A 26846-nucleotide genomic window follows, 5' to 3' on the forward strand; every position below is an offset into this window, starting at 1 on the left:
CCTTCTGCATTTGTACAGAGCCCTAGTGAGACCACACCTGCAGTATTGTATGCAGTTTTGGTCCCGTAATTTGAGGACGGACATTCTTCCTATCCAGGGAGTGCAGCGTAGGTTTACAAGGATAATTCCCGGGATGGTGGGACTGTCAAATGCTGAGAGAATGGAACAGCGGGGATTGTACTCTTGAGTTTAGAAGGTTGAGAGGAGTTCTCATTGAAACATATAAGTTTGTGAAGGGTTGGGAAACGCTTGAGGCAGGAAACATGTTCCCGATGTTGGGGGTCCAGAACCAGGGGCCACAGTTTCAAAATAAGGAGTAAGCCATTTAGAACGGAGACATTTTCTGACAGACAGTGGTGAGTCTGTAGTATTCTCTGCCTCAGAGGGCGGTGGAGGCCGTTTCTCCTGATGCTTTCAAGAGAGAGCGAGATTACGCACTTAAAAATAGCGGAGTCAGGGGATATGGGGAGAAGGCAGGAATGGGGTACTGATTGGGGATGATCTGACATGATCACAGCGAACGGCGGTGCTGGTTCGATGGGCCAAATGGCCTACTCCTGCACCTAATGTATGTTGTCAGCGCGGCGCTCTCTCCCTCCCTCCCTCCCGTAGCGCGGCGCCCCCTCACCTCTAAGCACAGCGCAGATCATAAACTTTCACGCTGTTGATCTGAACTTGCCCGTAGATATTGATGGTGTCGATCTTCATGTCGGCGGCGCGGTCGTAAATCAGGGAGTGTTTGCCGTTCACGCAGACCTGCGGGAATCATACGGGCGTGAGGCGGTGTGAGGGGGAGGGGGTTGGAGGGGGTGGGGAAGGGGGAGGGGGTTAGTGGGGGGTGGGGGTGGAGGGGGCTGGAGGGGATTAGAGGGGGAGTGAGAGGGTGTATGAGAGGGAGGGGGAGGGGGCGGAGGGGGGGGGGGGTTGGAGGGGGTGTGTGTGATGTGGTGTAGACGGGATGGGGGGTGTGGGGATCGGTCTGTGTGGGGTGGCGGGGGGGGGGGGGGAGGGTATAGACGGGATGGTGGGGGGTAGAGTCTGTATAAGGAGCCGGATTCAGTTGTATAACCCGCGGGCCGGCAGCCGGACAAGGACGGATTGAGGGAGCGGCCCCGACTGCGGCTCCCGGTCACGGCCAGATATTGGAGATGGACCTCGGAGGCAGAGGGTGATCGATGTCTGGAACAACATGCCAGAGGAAGCTGTACCAGAGGATAATGGACATCAAAACAGACAGACGAAGGGTTTAGTGGCAAATGGGACTGGACCTCTGTCCTCTGCAGTGTTGAGCCCTAGTTAGACCACACCTGGAGCATTGTGTGCAGTTTTGGTCCCCGAATTTGAGAAAAGACATTCTTGCTATTGAGGGAGTGCATCGTAGGTTTACAAGGTTAATTCCCGGGATGGCAGGACTGTCATATGCGGAGAGAATGGAACAGCTGGGCTTGTACACTCTGTAGTTTAGAAGGATGAGAAGGCTTCTCATTGAAACATATAAGATTGTTAAGGGTTTGGACACGCTAGAGGCAGGAAACATGTTCCCGGTGTTGGGGGAGTCCGGAACAAGGGGCCACAGTTGAAGAATAAGTAGTAAGCCATAAAGAACGGAGACGAGGAAACACTTTTTCTCACAGGGAGTTGTGAGTCTGTGGAATTATCTGTCTCAGATGGCGGTGAAGGCCGGTTCTCTGGATAATTTGAAGAGAGAGCTTGATAGGGCTCTTAAAGATAGCGGAGTCAGGGGATATGGGGAGAAAGCAGGAACGGAGTACTGGTTGGGGATGATCAGCCGTGATCACTTTAAATGGCGGTGCAGGCTTGAAGGGCCGAATGGCCACCTCCTGCACCTATTGGCTATTGACGGTATGGGAAGGGTGGCCGTGGGGTTCCCGGGAGCGGTGGCATACCTGGTAGCAGTTATTCCAGATGAAGAAGGCGAGTTTGAACTCGCTTCCTCGTTTGCCGAAGTCGCAGCAAACCTCGGACATTGCCGCCCAGTCTGCGCCTTGCTGGTTGCTGTACACAATCTTGTCTTGGCCGCCTTCAAAACGGGCCCCGAAATGGAAGGGGATGTTCTTTGGGTCCTTGCCATCTTGGAGATTAATCACAAAACTACAAAGAAAAGAGAGGGGGTGAGAGGCAGAGAGAGAGAGAGAGAGAGAGAGAGAGTAATCGACACCAGAGCTCAGAACTGCGTCCACAGAGACCAGCCCCACAGTGCGGCGCTCCCTCACTACCGCCCCTCCCACAGCGCTCAGCTCCCTCCTACCGCCCCTCCCACGGTGGTGGACGAGACGGGTTCCACTGACCCGGGTGCCGCGGGGCTCTGACGGGAAGGAAGCGAGTTCTTACAATGTGGAGTCCTCCGGGATCCTCCCACAAAACACCAGCATGGAATCCGCCTTCAGCGCATCTGGGAACTGCCTGTTAAACGGAACCGCCTAGGAGATGAAGACAAGGTGGGTCAGCCAGTGAGTGTGGCAGCACAGGCTCACATTCACACCGGCACACACTCACACCGGCACACACTCACACCGGTTCACACTCACACCGACTCACACTCACACACACACACACACACACTCACACACACACACACACACACACACACACACACACACACACACACACACACACACACACACACACACACACACACACACACTGGCACATCCTTACACGCACTGACACACTTACAGTGGCTCACGCTCACTGTTGCACACACTCACATTGGCCCACGGTCACACTGACTGACGCTCACACTGGTTCACACTCCCTCACACCACCCAAATCTCCTGCCCCGGCTGCACGGATCTCTGCTAAACTTCATCGTGAACGAACGCGGGATTCCGCCGCCTTTTTAACTACTTTCCCAATTTCCACACCCGACCCAAAATACTTTCCCAACTCCAACCTGCACAACCAACCCAAAGTACTTTCCCAAACGCACGGGCACGACGTAAACTCGCCGCTTCATCGGATTTCTCTCTCCTGCACAGTGGGAACCAGCGAGTGGGATTTAGACACGGCTGGACCCTGCCTGCATCCTTTGCTATCTATCGCCCTAGACAGGAACCCTGGTCTTCACGCCCCGAGTCATTAAACAGCCCTGGAAGCATCCTCGCACCACATTATCCAGAAAGGACACATTTCTTACCACGGTACAATTGACCACAGGATTCAGCGACATCTTTGGCAGCTTCGTGAACTCACAGAGAAAGAGAGCGGTCAGGAGATAAGATATTAACTTCTATCAAAGATTAATATCGTTGTCCGCTCCACGGTCTTTGCCGTCTGCGATCTTTAGTCAGGAGCAGCAGTTTATAAACCGTAGCATTGGTGACTCCCCCCCTCAACCCTCAACCCCTCCCCTCAACCCTCAACCCCTCCCCTCAACCCTCAACTCCTCCCCTCAACTCCTCAACCCCTCCCCTCAACCTTCAAACCCTTAACAGCTCCCCTCAACCCAGGAGCCTGCTGAATTCTGATGCATTGCGCGGTAAGCACACTCACCGTATTTAATGCTGCAGCCGCCACACATGGTCAAACCACAACTTCCTCCTGGGAATGTGTAGGAAGCAACTGTGTAATTCAGGTCCTAATTGCATTGCCCCCCCCCCCCCCCCCCCCCCCCCCCCCCCCCCCCCCCCCTAGTCTGATGCAGTCAAATACCAAATACCAAACACTGGAATCCAACCCTCTTTATTATACTACATTAATACTGGGCATGTGTAGGAAGCAGATGCTGGTTTAAACCGACGATAGAAGCGCAAATGACGCCCAAATGGGACAGGCCCTTAAGAGTCCACATCTTGAAAAACTAATGCAGTAGATGAGGTTGGAAGAGGTGCAAGTGAACCTCTGCCTAAACTAAAAGGATTGTCGGGGTCCCTGGACAGATTGGAGGGAGGACGTATAGGGACAGGTGTTGCATCTGAGTTGCTCTAGCTTTTTGTGTCTATCTTCCTCCTGGGATATCCTGATATTCTGTGTCACAGAGGAATATTCGCAGTGCGACATTCCTGTTGGTCTATGAGGTTTGATACGCGAGAGTCGGATATCTCGTGGCCCACCTGGGATGACGTCTGACATTCACCCTGGGAGGCCTGGGACATTCAGGATACCTCCTGAGAGGCGCTGGGACTTCAGACATTCACCATCGAAGTGGGGACATCCATTCTCTGGCACTTTCGCAGTGTCTAGAATGATTAGCAGACTGTCGCTGAATCAGTGGAGATTGTTCCCGGGATCAGCTGCGTGGTTGAGGGACTCTGGTACCTGTTGGCAGGGTTAGAGGTTGTGAGCTATAGGGAGAGGTTGAGTAGACTGGGTCTCTATCCCTTGGAGGGCAAGAGGATTAGGGGAGATCTTATAGAGGTGTGCAAAATCGTGAGAGGAGTAGATCAGGTAGATGCACAGTCTCTTGCCCAGAGTTGGTGAATCGAGGACCACGGGGCATAGGTGCAAGTTGAAGGAAAAATATTTAATTCTGAGGGGTACCTTTTTCACACAAATGGTGTTACTGCCATCAGTGTGTGGAATGTTCCGCGGTGTGTGTTGTACAGGTGAGTGTACAAGTGAGTGTGTGTGTGGTGCAGTCGAATGTGTGCGGGTGTATGTACAAATGATAGGTAGCGTTAATAAGAGAGTGCCCAGTAAAGTTCAGTAGGAGCGTGGCCATTTCTTGCTATGCTTTATCACCTTTGATCTGCAGTTCTTTTCTAGACAATAGACAATAATGCAGGAGTAGGCCATTTGACCCTTCGAGCCAGCACCGCCATTCAATGTGATCATGGCTGCTCATCCCCAATCAGTACCCCGTTCCTGCCTTCTCCCCCACGTCCCCTGACTCCGCTAAGTGCCCCATCTAGCTCCTCTTGAAAGCATCCAGAGAATGTCTGCCAACCAATTTTCTATCCATGTCAGCATTCTACCCCCAATACCATGTGCTCTAATTTTGCCCACTAATCTCCTATGTGGGAACTTACCAAATGCTTTTCTGAATGTCCAGGTACACTACATCCACTGGTTCTCCCTTGTCCATTTTTCTAGTTATATCCTGAAAATAATCCAGAAGATCAGTTAAGCATGATTTCCCCTTGTAAATCCATGCCGACTTGGACCGATCCTGTTACTGCCATCCAAATTTGCCGCTATTTCATATTTTATCATTGACTCCAGCACCTTCCCCTCCACCGATGTCAGGCAAACGGGTCTATAATTCCGTTTTCTCACTCCCGCCTTTCTTAAAAAGTGGAATAACGTTAGCTACCCTCCAATCCACAGGAACTGAATCTATAGAACATTGGAAAATTATCACCAATGCGTCCACGATTTCTAGAGCCACTTCCTTAAGTACCCTGGGATGCAGACCATCAGGCCCTGGGGATTTATCAGCCTTCAGTCCCATCAGTCTACCCAACACCATTTCCTGCCTAATGTGAATTTCCTTCAGTTCCTCCGTCACCCTAGATCCTCTGGCCACTAGTACATCAGGGAGATTGTTTGTGTCGCCTTAGTGAAGACAGATCCAAAGTACCTGTTGAACCTTCAGCCACTCGTCTGCTCGCCAAAATAAATTCACCTTTTTCGGTCTTCAAGGTTCGAACTTTGGTATAAACTGTTTTTTTTCCTCTTCACATACCTAAATAAGCTTTTACTATCCTCCTTTATATTCTTGGCTAGCTTACCTTCGTACCTCATCTTTTACCCCGTATTTCCTTTTTAGTTATCTTCTGTTGCTCTTCAAAATATTACCCCATCCTCTTGCTTCCCGCTCATCTTTGCTACGTTGTACATCTTCCATTTTATTTTTATACTGCCCCTTACTTCCCTTGTCAGCCACGGTTACCTCTTACTAACCTTGGAATCTTTCTTCCTCTTTGGAATGAACTGATCCTGCACCTTCTGTAATATTCCCAGAAATATCTGCCATTGTTGGTCCACTGTATAACCATATAATATAACCATATAACAATTACATCACGGAAACAGGCCATCTCGACCCTTCTAGTCCGTGCCGAACACATATTCTCCCCTAGTCCCATATACCTGCGCTCAGACCATAACCTTCCATTCCTTTCCCGTCCATATAACTATCCAATTTATTTTTAAATGATAAAAACGAACCTGCCTCCACCACCTTCACTGGAAGCTCATTCCACACAGCCACCACTCTCTGATTAAAGAAGTTCCCCCTCATGTTACCCCTAAACTTCAGTCCCTTAATTCTCAAGTCATGTCCCCTTGTTTGAATCTTCCCTACTCTCAGTGGGAAAAGCTATTCCACGTCAACTCTGTCTATTCCTCTCATCATTTTAAAAACCTCTATCAAGTCCCCCCTTAACCTTCTGCACTCCAAAGAATAAAGCCCTAACTTGTTCAACCTTTCTCTGTAACTTAGTTGCTGAAACCCAGGCAACATTCTAGTAAACCTCCTCTGTACTCTCTATTTTGTTGACATCCTTCCTATAATTAGGCGACCAACATTGTACACCATACTCCAGAATTGGCCTCACCAATGCCTTGTACAATTTTAACATTACATCCCAACTTCTATACTCTATGCTCTGATTTATAAAGGCCAGCACACCAAAAGCTTTCTTTACCACCCTATCTACATGAGATTCCACTTTCAGGGAACTGTGCACAGTTATTCCCAGATCCCTCTGTTCACCTACATTCTTCAATTCCCTACCATTTATCAAGTACGTCCTATTTTGATGTGTCCTGCCAAGATGTAGCACCTCACACTTATCAGCATTAAACTCCATCTGCCATTTTTCAGCCCACTCTTCCAACTGGCATACATCTCTCTGTAGACTTTGAAACTCTACTTCATTACCCACAACCCCACCTATCATAGTATCATCTGCATATTTACTAATCCAATTTACCACACCATCATCCAGATCATTGATGTACATGACAAACAACAGTGGACCCAACACAGATCCCAACCATCCACCATTACTCTCTGGCATCTCCCATTCAGCCACTGTTGAATCCATCTTGCTACTCCACCATTAGTACCCAACCATTGAACCTTCTTAACCAACCTTCCATGAGGAACCTTGTCAAAGGCCTTACTGAAGTCCATATACACAACATCCACTGCTTTACCCTCATCAATTTTCCGTAACATCTTCAAAAAAATCAAGAAGATTAGTCAAACATGACCTTCCAGGCACAAATCCATGTTGACTGTTCGTAATCAGACCCTGTTTTTACAGATGCTTATATATATTATCTCTAAGTATTCTTTCCATTAATTTGCCCACCACTGACGTCAAACTAACAGGCCTATAATTGCTAGGTTTACTCTTAGACCCCTTTTTAAACAATGGAACAACATGCACAGTGCGCCAATCCCCCGGCACTATTCCCGTTTCTAATGACACTTGAAATATTTCTGCCATAGCCCCTGCTATTTCTACACTAACTTCCCTCAATGTCCTAGGGAATATCCTGTCCGGACCTGGAGACTTATCCACTTTTATATTTCTCAAAAGTGTCAGTACTTCCTCTTCTTTGAATCTCATAGTTTCCATAGCTACTCTACTTGTTTCCCTTACCTCACGTAATTCAATATCCTTCTCCTTGGTGAATACCGAAGAAAAGAAACTGTTCAATATCTCCCCCATCTCTTTTGGCTCTGCAGATAGGTCCCCACTCTGTCTCTCCAATGGACAAATTTTATCCCCCGTTATCCTTTTGCTATTAATATAGGTGTAGAAACCCTTCGGATTTACTTTTACCTTACTTGCCAAAGCAACCTCATATCTTCTTTTAGCTTTTTCTAATTTATTTCTTAAGATTCTTTTTACATTCTTTATACTCCTCAAGCACCTCATTTACTCCATGCTGCCTATAATTATTGTAGATCTCCCTCTTTTTCCGAACCAAGTGTCCAATTTCCCTTGAAAACCATGGCTCTTTACAATTTTTACGATTTCCTTTCAACCGAACAGGGACATAAAGATTCTGTACTCTTAAAATTTCACCTTTAAATGTACTCCATTTCTCTTCCACATCTTTCCCATAAAACAAGCTGTCCCAATTTACTCCTTTTAAATCCTTTCGCATCTCCTCAAAGTTAGCCTTTCTCCAACCAAAAATCTCAACCCTAGGTCCAGTTCTGTCCCTCTCCATAATTATATTGAAACTAATGGTATTGTAATCACTGGACCAGAACTGTTCCGCAATGCATACCTCTGCCACCTGACCCATCTCATTTCCTAACAGGAGGTCCAGCACCGCCCCTTTTCTAGTAGGTACTTCTATGTATTGCTGTAAAAAACTATCCTGCACACATTTTACAAACTCCAACCCATCCAGCCCATTTACAGAATGTGTTTCCCAGTCTATGTGTGGAAAATCGAAATCTCCCACAATCACTACCTTGTGCGTACTACTAATATCTGCAATCTCCTTATATATTTGCTCTTCCAATTCTCGCTCCCCATTTGGCGGTTTATAATACACCCCTATAAGTGTTGCTCCCCTTTCCCATTTCTCAGTTCCACCCAAATAGCCTCCCTAGACGAGCCCTCTAATCTATCCTGCCAAAGCACTGCTGTAATATCTTCCCTGACAAGCAATGCAACACCTCCACCTCTTGCCCCACGCACCCAATTCTATCACACCTGAAGCAACGAAATCCTGGAATATTTAGTTTCCAATCACAGCCCTCCTGCAACCATATTTCACTGATCGCCACAACATCATACTGTGTCAATCCAGACTCTAAGCTCATCCACCTTTCTTACAATGCTCCTAGCATTAAAATATACACATTTAGGAAACCCACCATCTCTTATTCTCTGTTTATTGTCTTTTTCTTCTCTCTCCCCTACATTTTGGGTCAGTGTGCTACCATTCTCTGCCCCCTGCCTCACACACTGACTGCTAGCTTTCCCAATTTGAGTCCCTCCCCCCAACCATACTAGTTTAAAGTCTCCCAAGTAGCCTTTGCAAATCTCCCCGCCAGGATACTGGTCCCCTTTGAGTTCAAGTGCAACCCGTCCTTTCTGTACAGGTCGCACCTTCCCCAAAGGAGGTCCCAATGATCCAGAAACTTGAATCCATACCAACTGCACCAGTCCCTCATCCACTCATTTATCCTCCACCTCGCTCCATTCCTACTCTCACTGTCGCGTCGCACAGGCAGTAATCCTGAGATTGTTAACTCTCATCCCTGCTAGTGTATCTTTCCAGTCAACTTTGGCCAGCTCCTCCCTCGTGGCGCTATAGTCCCCATTGTTCAACTAATACTGACACTTCCCGCCTCCCTCTCAAATTGTACATTAAAACTTATCATATTACGGTCACTACCTTCTAATGACTCCTTTACCTTGAGTTCCCTTATTCCCAATTTTAACTCTCGATTCAACTTGCACCCTATATCCAGGCTACTGTTTGGGAGCCTGTAGATAACTCCCATTAGGGCCTTTTGACCATTATAATTCCTCAGCTATCCATACTGACTCTACATCTCTTGATTCTATATCATTCCCCGCAGGGGACTTAGGGTGAAAGAGGAACGGATGGATCAGCCACGGCTGGCAGAGCAGACTCGATGGGCCCAGTGGCCTAATTCTGCTGCTATAACTAATGAACATGAACCTATATGTTAGCTATGCGTGATGGTGCCCAAGAGAGGCACGCTCTGCATGCTGGTCCCAGCGGTGGAACTGCAATCATTCGTTAGAATAGCTCCACTCTTTTAAACCTCTGCTTCAACAGCAGCTGTACACTGTGGATGGCTTGATTATAGTAATGTACAGTCTTTCCACTGACTGGATAGAAGACATCAAAAAGCACAGGCATGCACTGGCCCTACACCTCAATTCTATCTCAGTTACATTAATGACTGCTTCGGTGCTACCTCCTGCACAACTCATGGACTTCATTAACTTCACCACCAATGTTCATCCCGCACTCAAATTTATTTGGACCATCTCCGACTCCTCCCTCCCCTTTCTTGATTTCACCGTCTCCATGTCAAGAAATAGACTATTGACTGACGTCTATTACAAACCCAATGACTCCCACAACTATCTCGACTACACTTCTTCCCAACCTGCGTCCTGTAAAAGCTCTATCCGCTACTCCCAATTCCTCTGTCTAATCCGCATCTGCGCCCAAGATGACGTGTTCCTGACCAGGGCATTCGAGATGTCCTCATTCTTTAGGCAACAAAGAGGGCCTCACTCGTATCTCCTTGATACCCTGCAGCTCTATCCATGATACCCCTCCCCCCTAATCGCAACAGAGTCAGAGTCCCCCTAGTCCTCACCAAAGATCCTAGAGGAGCAAGATAGACCACTCCTCCGAAATCCAATGGGCTGACGTGTAGTACGTGATGGAACGTCACGGCCGCCATTTGTTTATGCCTGCCGCTGTCCACTCCGCTCTATCGTCTGGTGCCATCAGTGTTGTAGGGAACAGTGTTTGATTTAGCGCATCTATCACATCACATATTTTGGTTAATTTTAGTGTAAATGTTTTCCCCCTCTTCCCCCATTTCCCTCCCATCTTTCCTCCCCAGCCGCCACCTTTGCGTAGTTTCCCTTGCATTGTATTGTGCAGTTTCCCTTCTATTGCTTTAACACACACTGTGCACAAAATTAAATTTAACATATATATTTATATGAATGTGTGTGCCTGTGTGTGAGAGGAAAGTTAAGGGTCTGTCCCACCAGCGTGCGATTGCATGCGTCTAGCGCGACCAAACGTGGCGACCGCCGCCGCTGCCGCCGAACCGCCCGGCCCACCATTGATGATAGAGCAGAGTTGTATAATCTTTGATTGCACCCTTCTTCACGGCGGGCTTGTGATCTTTGCTTATGATGTCTCGACAATTCGAGGGACATAACGGGTAACAGCCATCGCCTTGCTTCCCGAACACGAATCTGAGATCGAAAAATCTCCTGGTGGTGGGCCTAATGTGGCCCGCGGGCCATATTTTTGGAGACCAATCCCTTACAAGATCAAAACCAAAAACGTACAGAAGTGTTAAAATTATTGTCTTTATTATTGTGGTGAGTAAAGATCTATTAAAAATAAGTCTACTAACTTTCTAGTGTACCGACAAGCCTAGTCTGAAGAAGGGTTTCGGCCCGAAACGTGTCCTATTTCCTTCGCTCCATAGATGCTGCTGCACCCGCTGAGTTTCTCCAGCTTTTTTGTGTAACCTAGTTTCCCAACGGTCGTTGAGGGGAGAACAGAAAATAACATTTTCACGGCAGAATATCGACTGAAAATAATAATAATAATTTCTCACCTTTCGTTTTTATTGGGGAACCTAAAGAATGACAGGTCGGGTCGTTTAGATTTACGATTAGAACAGTTGATAGCAGAGCAGTGAGATGAAGATTTAGATGAGGACGCCATGACAGTGTGGGGGAAGCCCAATAAAATGGCGTCGACAATCACACACGTCATACTACGCGTTTTTCGAGGAGTGGTCTGTCTTGCTCCTCTATAATCTTTGGTCCTCACCTTCCACCCCATCGCCTCGCATACAACACATAACCCTCCAACATTTCCGCCACATCCAAAGGGATCCCACCACTAGCCACATTTCCCATTTCCATCCCTTTCCGCAGAGGCCATTCCCTCTGCAACTCCCTGGTTAATTAATCCATTCCCTTTAAACAAACCCCCTCCCCAGCTAACTTCCCCTGCAACTGCAGAAGATGCCAACCTCACACCTGTCACTATGCCTCCTCCCTCGACTCGGTCCAGGGACCACAACAGTCCTTTCAGGTTAGGCAGAGGATCATTTGCACCTCGTCCAACCTCATCTACTGTATCCGTTGTTCAAGATGTGGACTCGTATACATCAGCGGGACCAAATGCAGACAGGGTGATCGTTTCAAGGAACACCTTCGCGTAGCCCGTCAGAACCTGATCTCCCGGTTGCTGGACACTTTAATTATCCTTCCCATTACTGCACTGACCTTTCTGTCCTCTATCTCCTCCATTGTCAGAGTGAGACTGAACACAAATTGTGGGAACAGCATCTCATATTTCGCTTGGGCAGTGGTATGAATATTGATTTCTCTCACTACAGGTAGCCCTGGCATTCCCTCTCTGTATCCCTCCCCCACCCAAGTCACACCAGCTTCTAGTTTTCACCCAACAGCTTACAATGGCTTGCTTCCTTTATTATCGTTACATTTTTGCATATCTTTCATTCAATGTTCTTTATCTCTCCACATCACTGTCTAAATCTCTCATTTCCCTTATCCCTAACCAGTCTGAAGAAGTGTCTCAAACCGAAACTTCACCCATTCCTTCTCTCCTGAGATGCTGCCTGACCCGCTGAGTTACTCCAGCTTTTTGTGTCTATCTTCGGTTTAAACCAGCATCTGAATTTCCTTCTTACACACCAAAAATCTATTGGCTCTACCTCGGTACATGTGACAATAAAGTACACTAGCCTGCAGCTGGGAAGGGGAAAGGGGACAGACACAGCTTTAACAACTTTGTACTTACGGTTGTATATGAATGTCGAAGACTCTTCTAGGTTTGGGCTGAGAAACATTACCGCCATATAGGTGATCATCGTTAAACTGTAGATGTAACCAAGCCCTGCGATCACCCTGAACCACGTTGTAAAAGCTGCAAGAGATTGTGTGGCAGGTGGGTGAGGTCTGGCACCCATTCCCTCAGCCCTCAACACCACACAGTGAGAGGCACGAATGGATCAGAGCAGGACGGGGTCAGAGCAGGACGGGGGGACGAGGTGAGGGGGAGACGAGGGGAGAAGGGGGAGGGGGTGGAGAGGAGGAGGGAGGGAAGGGATGGTGAGGGGAGAAAGGGGACTGAGGGGGAGTGAGGGGAGTACTCAAGGAGGTAGCCTGAGTAATCGTGGATGCATTAGTAATCATTTTCCAATGATCTATAGACTCTGGATCAGAGTCCACTTTTTAAGAAAGGAAGGAGAGAGAAAACGGGGTATTATAGACCAGTTAGCCTTACATCTGTAGTGGGGACGATGCTGGAGTCGATTATTAAAGACGTAATATCAGCGCATTTGGAAAGCAGTGATGGGATCGGCCAAAGTCAGCATGGTTTTAAGAAATGAAAATTATGCTTGACTAATCTTTCGGAAAAATTTGAGGATGTGACAAGTAGAATGGATAAGGGAGACCCAGTGGGTGTGGTGTATCTGGGCATAACATTCTTAAGGGATTGGACAGCTAGTAAAATGTTCCCCATGTTGGGGGAGTCCAGAACCAGGGGTCACAGTTTAATAATAATGGGTAAGCCATTTATGAATGAGATGAGGGAAGACTTTTTCACCCACAGAATTGTGCTTCTGTGGAATTCTCTGCTGCAGAAGTCAGTGGAGGCCATTTCAAGAAAGAGTTAGCTCTTATAGCCAATGGAATCAAGGGATATGGGGGGAAAGAAGGAATGGGGTACTGATTCTGGATGATCCGCCATGATCATATTGAATGGCAGTGCTGGTTCGAAGGGCTGATTGGCCTTCTCCTGCACCTATTTTCTATGTTTCTCTGCCATGACCGTCGACACCTATAATCCCCGCATCCTCCTGCATTCAAAGGAATAAAGTCCTAGCCTGCCCAACCTCTCCCTGTAGCTCAGGGTCACGTTTCTTGGCAGCATCCTCATAAATCTCATCTGCACTTTATCCAGCGAAACGATCCCCTTCCTGTAGCCGGGTGACCAAACTGAAGGTAATACTCCAAATGCGGCTGCGCCAACATCTTGTAGAACTGTAACACATTTTCCCAACTCTATACTTAATACCCTGATTGATGGAGGCCAATGTACCAAAAGCTGTCTTGACCACCCGATCTACCTGTGATGCCACGTTCAAGAAAGTATGTATCTGCACTCTTTGACCCCTCTGCTCCACAACACTCCACTAAGCCCTGCCATTCACTGTGAACGTCTGACTTCCCAAAAGTCAACACCTTCCATTTATTTGCTTTAAGGGCCATTCGCCTTTCTTCATACCACCAGCCCAGCTGATTAAGATCCTGCTGTAATTTTTGATAAACATATTCACTGTCTACAATACGACCCACTTTAGTGACACCTTCAAACTCACAAATCAAGTGCGGGGTTGTAGTTTAATTGGCCTCTGTAAATTACCCCCAGCTTGTCGGGAGTGGATGAGAACGTAAGATAATATAGGACATGAGCAGGTGAGTGAGGGAGCCGAAGGGCCTGCTTCCATGCTGTATCTCGCAACTAAAATGAATGTGATGAGTGCAGATATGTGCTTGTTGGCCATTGTGGACATGGTTCCTCGCCTGAATCGTAGATACAGAGAAGACTCGCAATAAGCAGGCAGATAAAGGACAGAAGGTAGAACGTCACAAAGATGAAGGTGAATTAATTACGAAACTTTGCAACTGTGAAAATGAGAAGAGAACACAACTTGATGGGTTGAGGTTCAACAAAGCTGATGCTGTAATTTCAAAAGATCAAGGAGCACAATACCTCGTGAATTGTGAAGGACAACAAAGTTGATCACTATAACTGCGATGAACGGGGTGAAAGTATTGACCAGAGCACCGACTGACATCACGAATACATTGAAAACAATGAACAGAATACCTGAAACAGGAACAGAACACCAACGTATTTCTGTTAAATACACTAATCAATTGTGCATCTGAATGTTTCAATGAGGACATCTAAGCATGAGAGAATAGTCTATCTCCTCCAATTGTTGTCATATAACAGGGCACCCGCCAACAAGCCCAGTGAAGATCCACTCAACAGATGTACCTTATTGTATACACAATACTTCTGTACGTGAGACAAGGTGTAAATGTTTAACTGTTGACAGAGAAACAGAATAGTTCTAAATAGTGAAGCGCTGGATGTAAGAGGGGGCTGAAAGCTAATGTTAAGACAGTTAGCAACCAGGGAAGCAAGTGACAAAGGCATTTATTGCAAGAAGGAACTGAAGAAGGACAAGGTAAAGAGCAGGAATGTGGTGAGATTTATTGTTGGGGAGAAGCAGGCGATGATTATCAGGGTTAAAATAATAATTTAACACCAATTTCTGAAAGGTTTAACTGTTAACCTATGATTTTGGCAAAAGAAGTGACTGTATTCTGCAGTCTGGCATTTTTCTCTTTGCTCGACCAGTTGCGCGTGTGTGGGTTGAATGTAGTATGCTCTGCCTGGACTAAACTACATGGCTCCCGTGCACGTGTCCTAACAAACTGCATGTGTGTGCTCATAAACTGCAAGGGTTCCCTGCACTTGTGCGAATAAATTTTGATGAGGTATATTCAAGGTTGAGAAGAATGGATTTTCGGGTGCGCACGGAAGCAACCAAAGAGGGCAAGTTTGCAGCAAAGTGAGAAACAACAGGCAGGAAGTGGAGTCATCACTGAGCATTGTATTACAGCTGCTTGTCGTATCTGTATGTGGCAGGAAGTGGAGTCACCACACGTATCGCTGCTACTGATCGTATCTGTATGTGGCAGGAAGTTGATTCACCACACGTATCGCTGCTACTGATCGTATCTGTATGTGGCAGGAAGTTGAGTCACCACATGTATCGCTGCTACTGCTGATATCTGTATGTGGCAGGAAGTGGAGTGACCACAGAGTATTGTATCACCTCTACTGATCGTATCTGTATGAAGACCATGTGTATGTGGTTAACCCTGGAGGACAATTGACACAAGGCCAACACACTTCCATTGTAGCAGCAGAAGCAGGAAGGTGATAATAACAAGATAATATTTGACAAGGTTCCATGTGGTAGGCTACTCTGGAAGGTTACACCGCAAGGGATCCAAGGGGAGCTAGCCGATGGATAGAAAATTGGCTTCATGGAAGGAAGGGTAAATTTTCAGACAAGGGGGGACTGTGACCAGTGGTGTGCCTCAGGGTTTGCTGCTGGGCCTGTTATTGTTTGTCATCTACTGAAATGATTTAGATGAGAACGTACAAGGCGTTATTACTAAGTTAGCAGATGACACTAAAGTGGGTGGTATTGTAGATAACGAAGATAGTTGTCAAAAATTACAGCAGGATCAAATCGGTTGGGAAGGTGGGCTGAGGAATGGTTAATGGAGTTTAATACGGAGGAATGCACTTTGCATTTTGGTATGATTCTCATGGGCGGTACATGTATAGGATAGGTTTCAAGGGATATGGGACACAACGCAGGCAGGTAGGACCAGTGTAGATGGGGTATGCTGGTCGGCGTGGGTATGTTGTGCTGAAGGACCCGTTTCTGTGCACCATGACTATGGCTTTACATCTCTAATATCACTCCAAGAATTCTACATCACAATCAAAGGGCAACACAGTCGCAGCTTAACATATTCCAACACATATCCCTCTATGTTTCTATGTTTCTATGCATCTTCCAAAATCCCACAGCATGGATTTACGAAGCGGAAATCATGCTTGAATAATCTTCTGGAATTCTTTGAGGATGAAACTAGGAAAATGGACAGTGGAGAGACAGTGGATGTAGTGCACCTGGACTTTCAGAAAGCATTTGATAGATTAGTGGGCAACATCAGAGCACGTGGTATTGGGGGTAGGGTGCTGACGGATAGAAAATTGGTTGGGAGACAGGAAGCAAAGAGAAGGGATAAACGGATCCCTTTCAGAATGGCAGGCAGTGACTAGTGGGGTGCCGCAAAGCTCGGACTGCAACTATTTACAAAATAAATTATGATTTAGATTAAGAGATTAAAAGTAACATAAGCAAATTTGCTGATGACACATAGCTGGGTGGCAGGATGAGCTGTGAGGAGGATGCTATGAGGGTGCTGGGTGACTTGGACAGGTTGGGTGAGTGGGTAGATGCATGGCAGATGCAGTTTAATGTGAATAAATGTGAGGTCATCCACATTCGGTGGCAAAAACAGGAAGGCAGATTATTATCTGAATGGTGTCAAGAGAAAAGGGGAAATACTGCGAGATTTGGGGGGTCCTTGTTGATCAGTCACTTAAGTAAGCATGCAGGTACAACAGGCTGTGAAGAAAGTGAATGACATGTTGGCCTTCATAACAAGAGTAGTTGAGTATTGGAGCAAAGAGGTCCTTCTGCAGTTGTACAGGGCACTAGTGTGCCGTGTGCAGTTTTGGTCTCCTAATTTAAGGAAGGACATTCTTGCTATTGAGGGAGTGTAGAATAAGTTCACAAGGTTAATTCCCGATTGGCGGGACTGTCACATGTTGATAGAATGGAGCGGCTGGGCTTGTATACTCTGGAATTTAGAAGGATGAGAGGTTCTTATTGAAACATATAAGATTATTAAGGGGTTGGACCCGCTCGTGGGATGAAACATGTTCCCGATTTTGGGAGAGTCCAGAACCAGGGGCCACAGCTTAAGAATGAGGAGTAGGCCATTCAGAACGGAGATGAGGAAAAACATTTTCACACAGAAAGTTGTGAATGTGGAATTGTCTGCTTCAGAAGGCAGTGGAGGGCAATTCTCTGGTGGCTTTCAAGAGTTAGATCGAGCTCTTAAATATGGCGGAGTCAGGGGACATGGGGAGAAGGCAGGAATGCGGTACTGATTGTGGACGATCAGCCATGATCACAGTGAATGGCGGTGCTGGCTCGAAGGGCCGACTGGCCTGCTCCTGCACCTATTGTCTATTGAAACAGTTAATGTGACATGGGATTGGCAATTCGATATGCACAGATGTAGGAAAGGAATGAACAGGTTGACGCTACAGTGGGGGAGAAGGGAAGTGTACTAGTAGCTCTGAACCCACGGATTGGGTAACCTCGATGGTCGCTGCCACTAAAAACAACAAGCAGGAGTTACATATATGTATCAACCCCAGAGCTCTAATGACTGCGTTAGACAATGCAGGACAATTAAAAGCCAAATGTTCGAGGACTTTACCCAACGCTGGGATTTCAAACATGTCACCGGAAGCCCGGAATATCTGCAGTGGAACGGGTTAGTGGAAAGAGCCGTTCGAAGTGCGAAACAGGTGATGGAAAAATCTAAAAGAGCGGGGTCTGATGTCTTCCTGGACCTTCTCAACTTACGCAACGTTTCACGGGACGCAGCGTTAAGTTCACCTGCACAACGCTTGATGTCCAGACAAACCCGCACTACCCTCCCAGTAGCGAAGCAACTGCTACAACCTCAGGTTCGTGATGCACACGCTGTCCCAACTACAATACAAACGGCAAGTTCAAAAATCATATTCCGACCAAACCAGCTGCCCCCTCTCGCCCTTTTCTCCCGGTCAAACGGTCTGCCAAGAAAACACAGAAAGGATATGACCGCATAGGCGTAGTGGCAGAAACCTGCCTGGAGCCACGTTCCTATCTAGTCCGTTCCGAAGGAGGAATTTATATGCACAATAGAAAACATATCCTGCCGTTGAGCGAACCAAGACCATCGGAACATTTCTCGTATGGCTACGTCAGTGTCCCAGACTTTGTGCCAAAGACTAATGGAGAGACTGTGGGTTCAAACTGTAATGGCTCCCCAATGGCCATAGAGCCACCGGCACTATTGGTGAAATTACCTATTAGAGCGCCGGTGATGTCACCCATGAAGTCTCCTGCAAAGTGTTGAACCACCGCCTGATATGATGTCACCTGTCCCTCCAGCAGAGGGCCTGGACCGTACAAGTATAGGACGGATTTGTCGGCCTTACTCTAAATACAAACACTGTATTAAATACGGATTACAGGTTTCCATTACCGAGGCCACATTGCATTCCTCCGTATTCATAACCTCCACGGCTTAGTTGCGATTTTTAAAGCACTGTATCTTCCTACTGTACATTAGAAGTTTGGTGTATGCTTATTTAGCTGCATGATTTATTATATTTAAGAAGGAGGATGTAGATCAGTCAGTAGTAGTTGACCTGATCCACGTTTTACTGCATACCACTGCACACTCAAACAGCTCTCTGGTTCAATGTCTCATATATATTCTAGCCTGCTAGTCCAACCTCGTTGCATTCCTCATTCAGCTTGAGCTCATATCACCTATGTATTTCAGCTCTGTGTGCTTTCTCAATAAACAACTGATAACTCAGAATCCAAAATAACTGGATTCTGAGTTATTCCACATTCTCAGTGAGATTTCTACCGTCGGCGCTGATAAAGCGCGCGGCGAAATTGGCGCTGACGTCATTGTGCACTCGGCACATGTACGAGCCACAGTCCGACTCGTTCAGCTCTTTAATGAGCAGCATAGTGCCATCATTATTCACGTCGAGATGGGAATGGTTCATCAACGACACAACGTTTTTCATCCATTCGGTGTGGATGTTTTTACTATCTTGCATTAAGCAGATCAGCTCAACACTATCCCCGATTTAGTCAGGGTTCTGATACATCTTTGGGGTAGTCAGCAGCTCTGTCAGAAAGTAACAGCACAAAGTTGGTCAAACCTAATCTGTGTTCAGATTGCTAATTATATTTATATCAGCTCTCACTCATATTATTTATTCTCATCTCCTTTCTAAAGTTATGTCCTTATATTCTGAGTCTGTGGCCGTTGGTACTCGACTCTCTTTACTGGAAACATCCTCTCCACATCCACTCTATCTTTCATTATCCTTTCTTTATCCGGTAGTTGTCAATGAGATTCCCCCCCTTACCATCCTCAACTCCAGCAAGTACAGGCCCAGTGCCGCCAAACACACATCACATGTTAACCCAATCATCCCCAGATCATTCTCGCAAACCTCGTGTGGACCCTCTCCCAACATCCCTCTCACATTATTCCAAATGTGGCCTCACCGTGTGAAAAGCTCAGTGTTATGTTTTTCCTTCCATATTCTAGTTCTCTTGAAATGAATGATTGCATTGCATGTCATTTGCCTTGCTTATCGCTGACTCGACCTGTAAATTCATATTTTGGAAATCCAGCATTCCCAAGTCCTTTTCAGCCTCTGATATCTGAATCCTCTCCCCATTTAGAAAATTGTCCATGACTTTATTCCCTCTGCCAAAGTGCACGACTCCACACTTTGCTCCACTATATTCCATCTGCCACTGCTCTGCCCATTCTCCCAACATATCCAAGTCCTTATGCAGTCCCTCTGTTTCCTCAACACTACATGCCACTCCACCTATCATTGTATCATTCGCATACTTGGGCACAAAGCCTTCAATTCCATATAATGATATATTACAATTTCATAATACAATTATATTATATATATAATTTACATATAACATGAAATGTAGCGGACCAAACAGCGCCCCCCTGTGGAACCGCACCTGAAACGTTGCTCTTTACTCACACTCTATGCCTTCTGCCAGTCGGCCAAACCTCTATCCAAGCAAGTAGCTCACCTGTTTAGCAGCCCCCCATGTGACACGGAGGCTCAAAGGCCTATGACAATCCAAGTAAACAACATCCACCCATCTCTCCTTTGCCCATCCTGCTTGTTACCTGCTAATAAAGCTCCAACTCATTTGTCAGCAAAGCTCCGCCCTATTTTATCATGTGCTTCCAACTATCCTGAAACCTCACCCTTAATAATGGACTGTAAAATGCTACCAACCACAGAAGTCAAAATAACTGAGCTATCGCATCTTTTTGTTGTCTCTGAAGAAGGGTCTCGACCCGAAACATCGCCTATTTCCTTCGCTCCATAGATGCTGCCTCACCCCTCTGAGTTTCTCCAGCATTTATGTCTACCTTTCGTTTGTCTCGACCCTCTTTTGTGATTTTCCAGTGCTCTGGAACCACTCCTGACGATCAATTCTGGAAAGGTCACTACTAATGCCCACAATCTCTGCAGCTACCATGGGGTTTGGTCAATGATCTGCTCCCGGTGACTTATCCACCTTCAGACCCTTCAGTTCCCAAGCACCGTCTCCTCTGTAATAGTGAGTGTATGTCACTTCTGCCTCACGACTCCGACATTTTTGGATGTAATTGTCTTGTCGTCTGTGAGTTCACTCAAAATTACTTCATATCTATCAATTCATGTCAACCATCTATCAATTCCAATTTAGTTACTAAAAGTGAACCAGTCAATAAATCATAATCAGCCCGGTAACTGAAGTATGAATTGAAGGACACCATGTTACTGTAGGACACGTGCTCCAGGATGGTCAGCTCACGTTGATGATTGCGATACTTCCACACCACCTTCCTCCTCAACCTGTTGGGATTAACAGACAGCAGCACCGACGAGCCGACTGGTTGCTTCATGTTGATGTTCGGCAGCACAAATCTGAATGTTGCTGGGTGGATGTGAGAGAGGAGATACAGGGACAGATGTTACATCTCCGACATCTGTGTCAACCCTATTAGTCTTGCACATACTGTAATTAAAATATCCCCTTTTCATTCTCAGCTCCAGCCATATCGCCTCACTGGGCGAACCATCAATAATATCGCCTCAGACTTCTATCGTGACCTTTTCCTTGATCAGTAAAGCAACTTAATTTATTCCCCTCTCTATCTCTGCTGCAGGCATGTGCCTTGGTACTTGAAGCTGCAAGTTCTGTCCGTCTCCGCCAGGTTTCCGTAACGGCTTCAACGTCAGAGTCGCACGTAGCAATCCAACGTCCCAGTCGCAGGGGCAAATCCCCTGGCCTGGACAGACTGACAGCAGAGTTCCTCCGCACTTTCTGGGGGATCCTGGGGGAGGACTGCACCATGGTACTGAGGGAGAGCCTGGCGACCGGAGAGATGCCCCTGTCTTGGCGAAGGGCTGTCGCGGTCCTTCTGCCTAAGAAGGGCGATCTCCGCCGTCTAAAAAAACTGGCGCCCAATCTCCCTCCTCTGTACCGACTACAAGGTATTTGCCAAGGCAATGGCAAACCGTCTGGGCCCAGTGCTGGCTCAAGTGATCCACCCTGACGAGTCTTATACGGTCCCGGGCCGGTCCATCCAGGACAATATCCATCTGGTCCGGGACCTGGTCTACCTTGCTCAGGAGACCATTGTACCCACTGCCTTTCTCTTCCTCGACCAGGAGAAGGCTATTGACAGGGTGGATCACGAGTATCTATTGAGGACTCTGCGGGCGTTTGGTTTCTGACCACACTTTGTGTCCCGGATCCGACTTTTACACGCCACCGCAGAGTGCCTCGTTAAAGTAAACGGATTCTTGACGGTCCCCATTCCCTTCCACAGAGGAGTACGTCAGGGCTGCCCCATGTCTGGCCAACTGTACGCCATCTGCGTGGAGCCATTCCATAGTCTGCTTCGGAGGAAGTTGACGGGCATGGTTCTACGCGAGCCGGACATGGAGGTGGTCCTCTCGGTTTACGCCGATGACGTGCTCCTCATGGTCACTGACCCCGTTGGCCTGCAGAGGATGCGTGAGTGCCAACGAGTCTTCTCGGCCGCCTCCTCTGCCAGGATCAACTGGGGGAAATGTTCTGGACTCTTGGTGGGTCCCTAGCAGGTAGACTCCCTCCCGGAGATGAGGTATTTCACGTGAAGTACCACACACCTCCTCTACCTGGGAGTCTACCTGAGTCCCGGTGCGGAGACCTGGCTGGCGAACTGGCAGGAGCTGGAGCTGAAAGTCATCACCCGGCTGGGACGCTGGGCGGGTCTCCTCAGAGTGCTTTCCTACCGGGGCAGGGTGTTGGTCATTAACCAACTCGTGGCCTCCATGCTCTGGTACAGATTTACCACATTGGTCCCATCAGCCACCTTTGCTGGGATCATCCAGAAGAAGTTGGTGGACTTCTTCTGGGGCAATGGCAAGCACTGGTTCTCTGCAGCGGTCCTGAGTCTCCCGATCGAGGAGGGCGGTCAGTCGCTAGTGTGCATTCGCACCAAGTTGGCGGCTCTCCACCTCAGGATCTGGCAGAGACACCTGTACTCAGGGCATCCTCACAAGTGGCACGTGCTGGCGACGCACTTTTTCCGACGGTCTTCAACGAGGTACACGGATCCCGATGGTGGGGGTCAGCCGTGCGGTCCTGATGGGGATGCCTGGCTTCTACAGGGACTTGTAGAGAGTCTGGAACCTGGTTGCCGTTGACCACCCCCCCCCCCCCCCCCCTCCGCCGGCGGAGGCCCGCGGCCCGGGCGTGAGAGCAGCCGGCCCTTGTCCCACCCCACCGGGTGACCGGCTGACCGGGGGGGGGGGGGGGGGTCAAACATGTGGAGCACCTGTGGTTGAGCAAGCCCCCCTCAGCCGGAAGTACTAATCGTACCCAGGCGCCGTAATCCTTTCCGGGAGCCGGTCCCACACAATTTGAGCCGCCGTTCCTCGATACCCTACATCTGCCTCGGAGACGCAGGGAGGTGTGTCCCTGTACGGGCTCCTCCTCCACACCCTGCACTTCCTCGCCCTGGTCCACCGTCCGGACACCAATTGGCGGTCGGTGGTGCCTCCGGTAGCGAATGCGGCCCCGACGGGGGTCACTCCACGCAGGGATTCTCCCCCTCTATATTGGGGACCTGGGGTGGAGGGTATTGCACCGAGGAGTTCCCTGCAACCTGTTTCTCTCGCGGTTCACAGACTCACCAGCCGCCTGCCACTTTTGCGGGCTGGAAGAGTCTGTGTACCACGTGTACATGGAGTGCGTGAGGCTGCAGCCACTGTTTGAATATCTCAAGGGACTGCTCCTTGCCTTCTGGCTGCATTTTTCACCCACCATCCTCATCTTTGGACACCCTGTGCGTAGGCGAGAGGGTAGGGCTGAAGATGTCCTGGTTGGGTTGCTCCTGGGCCTGGCCAAGCTGGCCATCCGCGAGTCAAGGCGCCAGGCGGTGGAGGGCTCTACCCCAGCCGGCTGCCTGCCCCTTTTCCGGGAATACGTCCGTGCCCGGGTGGGGTTCGAAAGGGAATTCGCCCTGTCCACGGGCACCCTGAGGGAGTTCCGGGATCGCTGGGCTCTGCAGGGCGTTGAATGTATCCTCAATAAGGATTGTATCATAGTTGTACAGTAGGTTATTATGGATACATGTTTGTATTGTATTATGGTGCTGGGTTCTGACTTGTTTTATTGTAGTATCAATATCACTTTTTAATAATTGAATAAACGTTTTGATTAAAAAAAATGTTTTAAAACGTCACAGTCGCACGTATCAATCCACGCGGTGTTTACGTTACACCTTGCGCGTCATATCCCTCCATTCCCTGCAAATCAACGTGTCTATCCAAACCGGCATTCTCATAACTGCGCTTCAACATTACCACTGGTAACACGTTCCAGGTACCCACCAATATTTGTGAAATAAGCCTTGCCCCATTCTTTCTCCCTCTGATCATAAGAATATACATTCTAGGCCTTGAATTGGGAAGAAAAGTTCAGGCTGTTTACTCTATCTTAATATACTTGACATATATTGATCTATTGTCATACTTGATTACAAATATTTGTTTACGTGGACAGTGAATATTGCACACAACTTTAAATATGTTCAACAACAGCCATTGGCCTCCCTGCAGCAGAATCAGTATTGCTCGGTAATTTCAAGTGAATTGACCAATTGTTTGGGAATATCGTTTGATCCGGGGCCCGTGAGAATAATGTCGGCTTGACTAGGAATTTTTAAATAGATCACGCATATTCATGGTTATCGATTAATACACCGTAGCTGATCAAACGTGTCACAATTTCGTGTGTTGTGAACTCATTTAAACGTGGGATTATAAATGTATATGATTGAATGAAGGGAAAATGGAAACATAGAAACATGTAAAATAAGCCATTCAGCCCTTCGAGCCAGGACCGCCATTGAATATCATGGCTGATCATCCAGAATCAGTACCTGCTTTATTTCCATAACCCTTGATTCCATTAGCCCTAACTCTCTCTTGAATACAAGTGACTTGCTAACAAGGCTGGAAATGGAGTCGACAAAATGTGTGTGTTGCAGATCAAGCCCTCACCTGGTGGCTGAAGAATACTTGGGATGTTTTGAGACATTAAATATGATACATTGTACCGCACTGGAATCGACGGCACGGAATCCTGTGATTCGGCCGAACACGCCCATGCCCCATATTCACATTTGCCTGCGTTTGGCTCATATCCACCAAAAACCTGTCCACCAGTGACGTGCGGTGAGGTCAATGGCTGGGGAGGCACTGGCTAGTATCAGAGCCACATTTACACACATATGAACCCAATAGAGGTGCCGCCAGCGGGGGGATGCAGTACTGCGCCGCCGCTGCTTGAGCTAGCTAACGTGGAGGGAGAGCGAGGTAGCGTCAATTAGCGAGGTAGCGTGGGCTGAGCCTCCGTAATTGACGCTCGCTCTTCCTCCACTGGGCTCAAGACACGGCCCCTTGTGAGGCAGACGTGATCGCTGCCTCCCCTGGAGCTTTTTCAATGCAGTTTTATGTGAGACCATCGAGCACTAATTTAATATCTTTATATGTGAAATACGTTACCTGGACTATGGAAGGTGAGGACATGTAATGAAGGAGTTTATAAACATTACATTGATGACATACATAGAGATAGTAACAGGCACACGCTTGTTGCCCGAGCTCCATGCAGTTGCTGAGGGGTTGCGCAGTCAGAAGGCTCAGCTCGTCACTGCCTCGCCTCTGATCTCTCCCTGTATTTGCAGCGGAGCTGCGAACATTTTGCGAGTTTGACTATAAAAAATGATTGGATAGAAACATAGAAACATAGAAATTAGGTGCAGGAGTAGGCCATTCGGCCCTTCGAGCCTGCACCGCCATTTAATATGATCATGGCTGATCATCCAACTCAGTATCCCGTACCTGCCTTTTCTCCATACCCTCTGATCCCCTTGGCCACAAGGGCCACATCTAACTCCCTCTTAAATATAGCCAATGAACTGGCCTCAACTACCCTCTGTGGCAGAGAGTTCCAGAGATTCACCACTCTCTGTGTGAAAAAAGTTCTCCTCATCTCGGTTTTAAAGGATTTCCCCCTTATCCTTAAGCTGTGACCCCTTGTCCTGGACTTCCCCAACATCGGAAACAATCTTCCTGCATCTAGCCTGTCCAACCCCTTAAGAATTTTGTAAGTTTCTATAAGATCCCCTCTCAATCTCCTAAACTCTAGAGAGTATAAACCAAGTCTATCCAGTCTTTCTTCATAAGACAGTCCTGACATCCCAGGAATCAGTCTGGTGAACCTTCTCTGCACTCCCTCTATGGCAATAATGTCCTTCCTCAGATTTGGAGACCAAAACTGCACGCAATACTCCAGGTGTGGTCTCACCAAGACCCTATACAACTGCAGTAGAACCTCCCTGCTCCTATACTCAAATCCTCTTGCTATGAAAGCCAACATGCCATTCGCTTTCTTTACTGCCTGCTGCACCTGCATGCCTACCTTCAATGACTGGTGTACCATGACACCCAGGTCTCGCTGCATCTCCCCCTTTCCCAATCGGCCACCGTTTAGATAATAATCTGCTTTCCCGTTTTTTTGCCACCAAAATGGATACCCTCACATTTATCCACATTAAACTGCATCTGCCAAACATTTGCCCACTCACCCAGCCTATCCAAGTCACCTTGCAGTCTCCTAGCATCCTCCTCACACCTAACACTGCCCCCCAGCTTAGTGTCATCCGCAAACTTGGAGATATTGCCTTCAATTCCCTCATCCAGATCATTAATATATATTGTAAATAGCTGGGGTCCCAGTACTGAGCCTTGCGGTACCCCACTAGTCACTGCCTGCCATTGTGAAAAGGACCCGTTTACTCCTACTCTTTGCTTCCTGTTTGCCAGCCAGTTCTCTATCCACATCAATACTGAACCCCCAATGCCATGTGCTTTAAGTTTGTATACTAATCTCTTATGTGGGACCTTGTCGAAAGCCTTCTGGAAGTCCAGATACACCACATCCACTGGTTCTCCCCTATCCACGCTACTAGTTACATCCTCGAAAAATTCTATAAGATTCGTCAGACATGATTTACCTTTCGTAA

The 26846-nt window shown here is 47.6% G+C and overlaps 1 protein-coding gene across 1 annotated transcript in view; it reads right to left on the reverse strand.

Annotated features, from left to right (window-relative positions):
* Positions 1-3266, reverse strand: part of LOC129715997 (galectin-8-like) — a 3625-nt gene extending 359 nt beyond the window's left edge. Inside the window, exons 1-4 of the mRNA XM_055665878.1 lie at positions 3158-3266; positions 2353-2441; positions 1908-2112; positions 629-756 (exon numbers count right to left, since the gene is read on the reverse strand). Of these exons, the coding sequence (XP_055521853.1) occupies positions 631-756; positions 1908-2112; positions 2353-2441; positions 3158-3190 (453 nt within the window). The 5' untranslated portion in view covers positions 3191-3266 and the 3' untranslated portion in view covers positions 629-630. The remainder of the gene's footprint in view (positions 1-628; positions 757-1907; positions 2113-2352; positions 2442-3157) is intronic.
* Between the last annotated feature and the right edge of the window lie 23580 nt (positions 3267-26846).

The sequence above is a fragment of the Leucoraja erinacea genome, unplaced genomic scaffold (genome assembly GCF_028641065.1).
Source record: "Leucoraja erinacea ecotype New England unplaced genomic scaffold, Leri_hhj_1 Leri_158S, whole genome shotgun sequence".
Lineage (NCBI taxonomy): Eukaryota > Metazoa > Chordata > Chondrichthyes > Rajiformes > Rajidae > Leucoraja > Leucoraja erinaceus.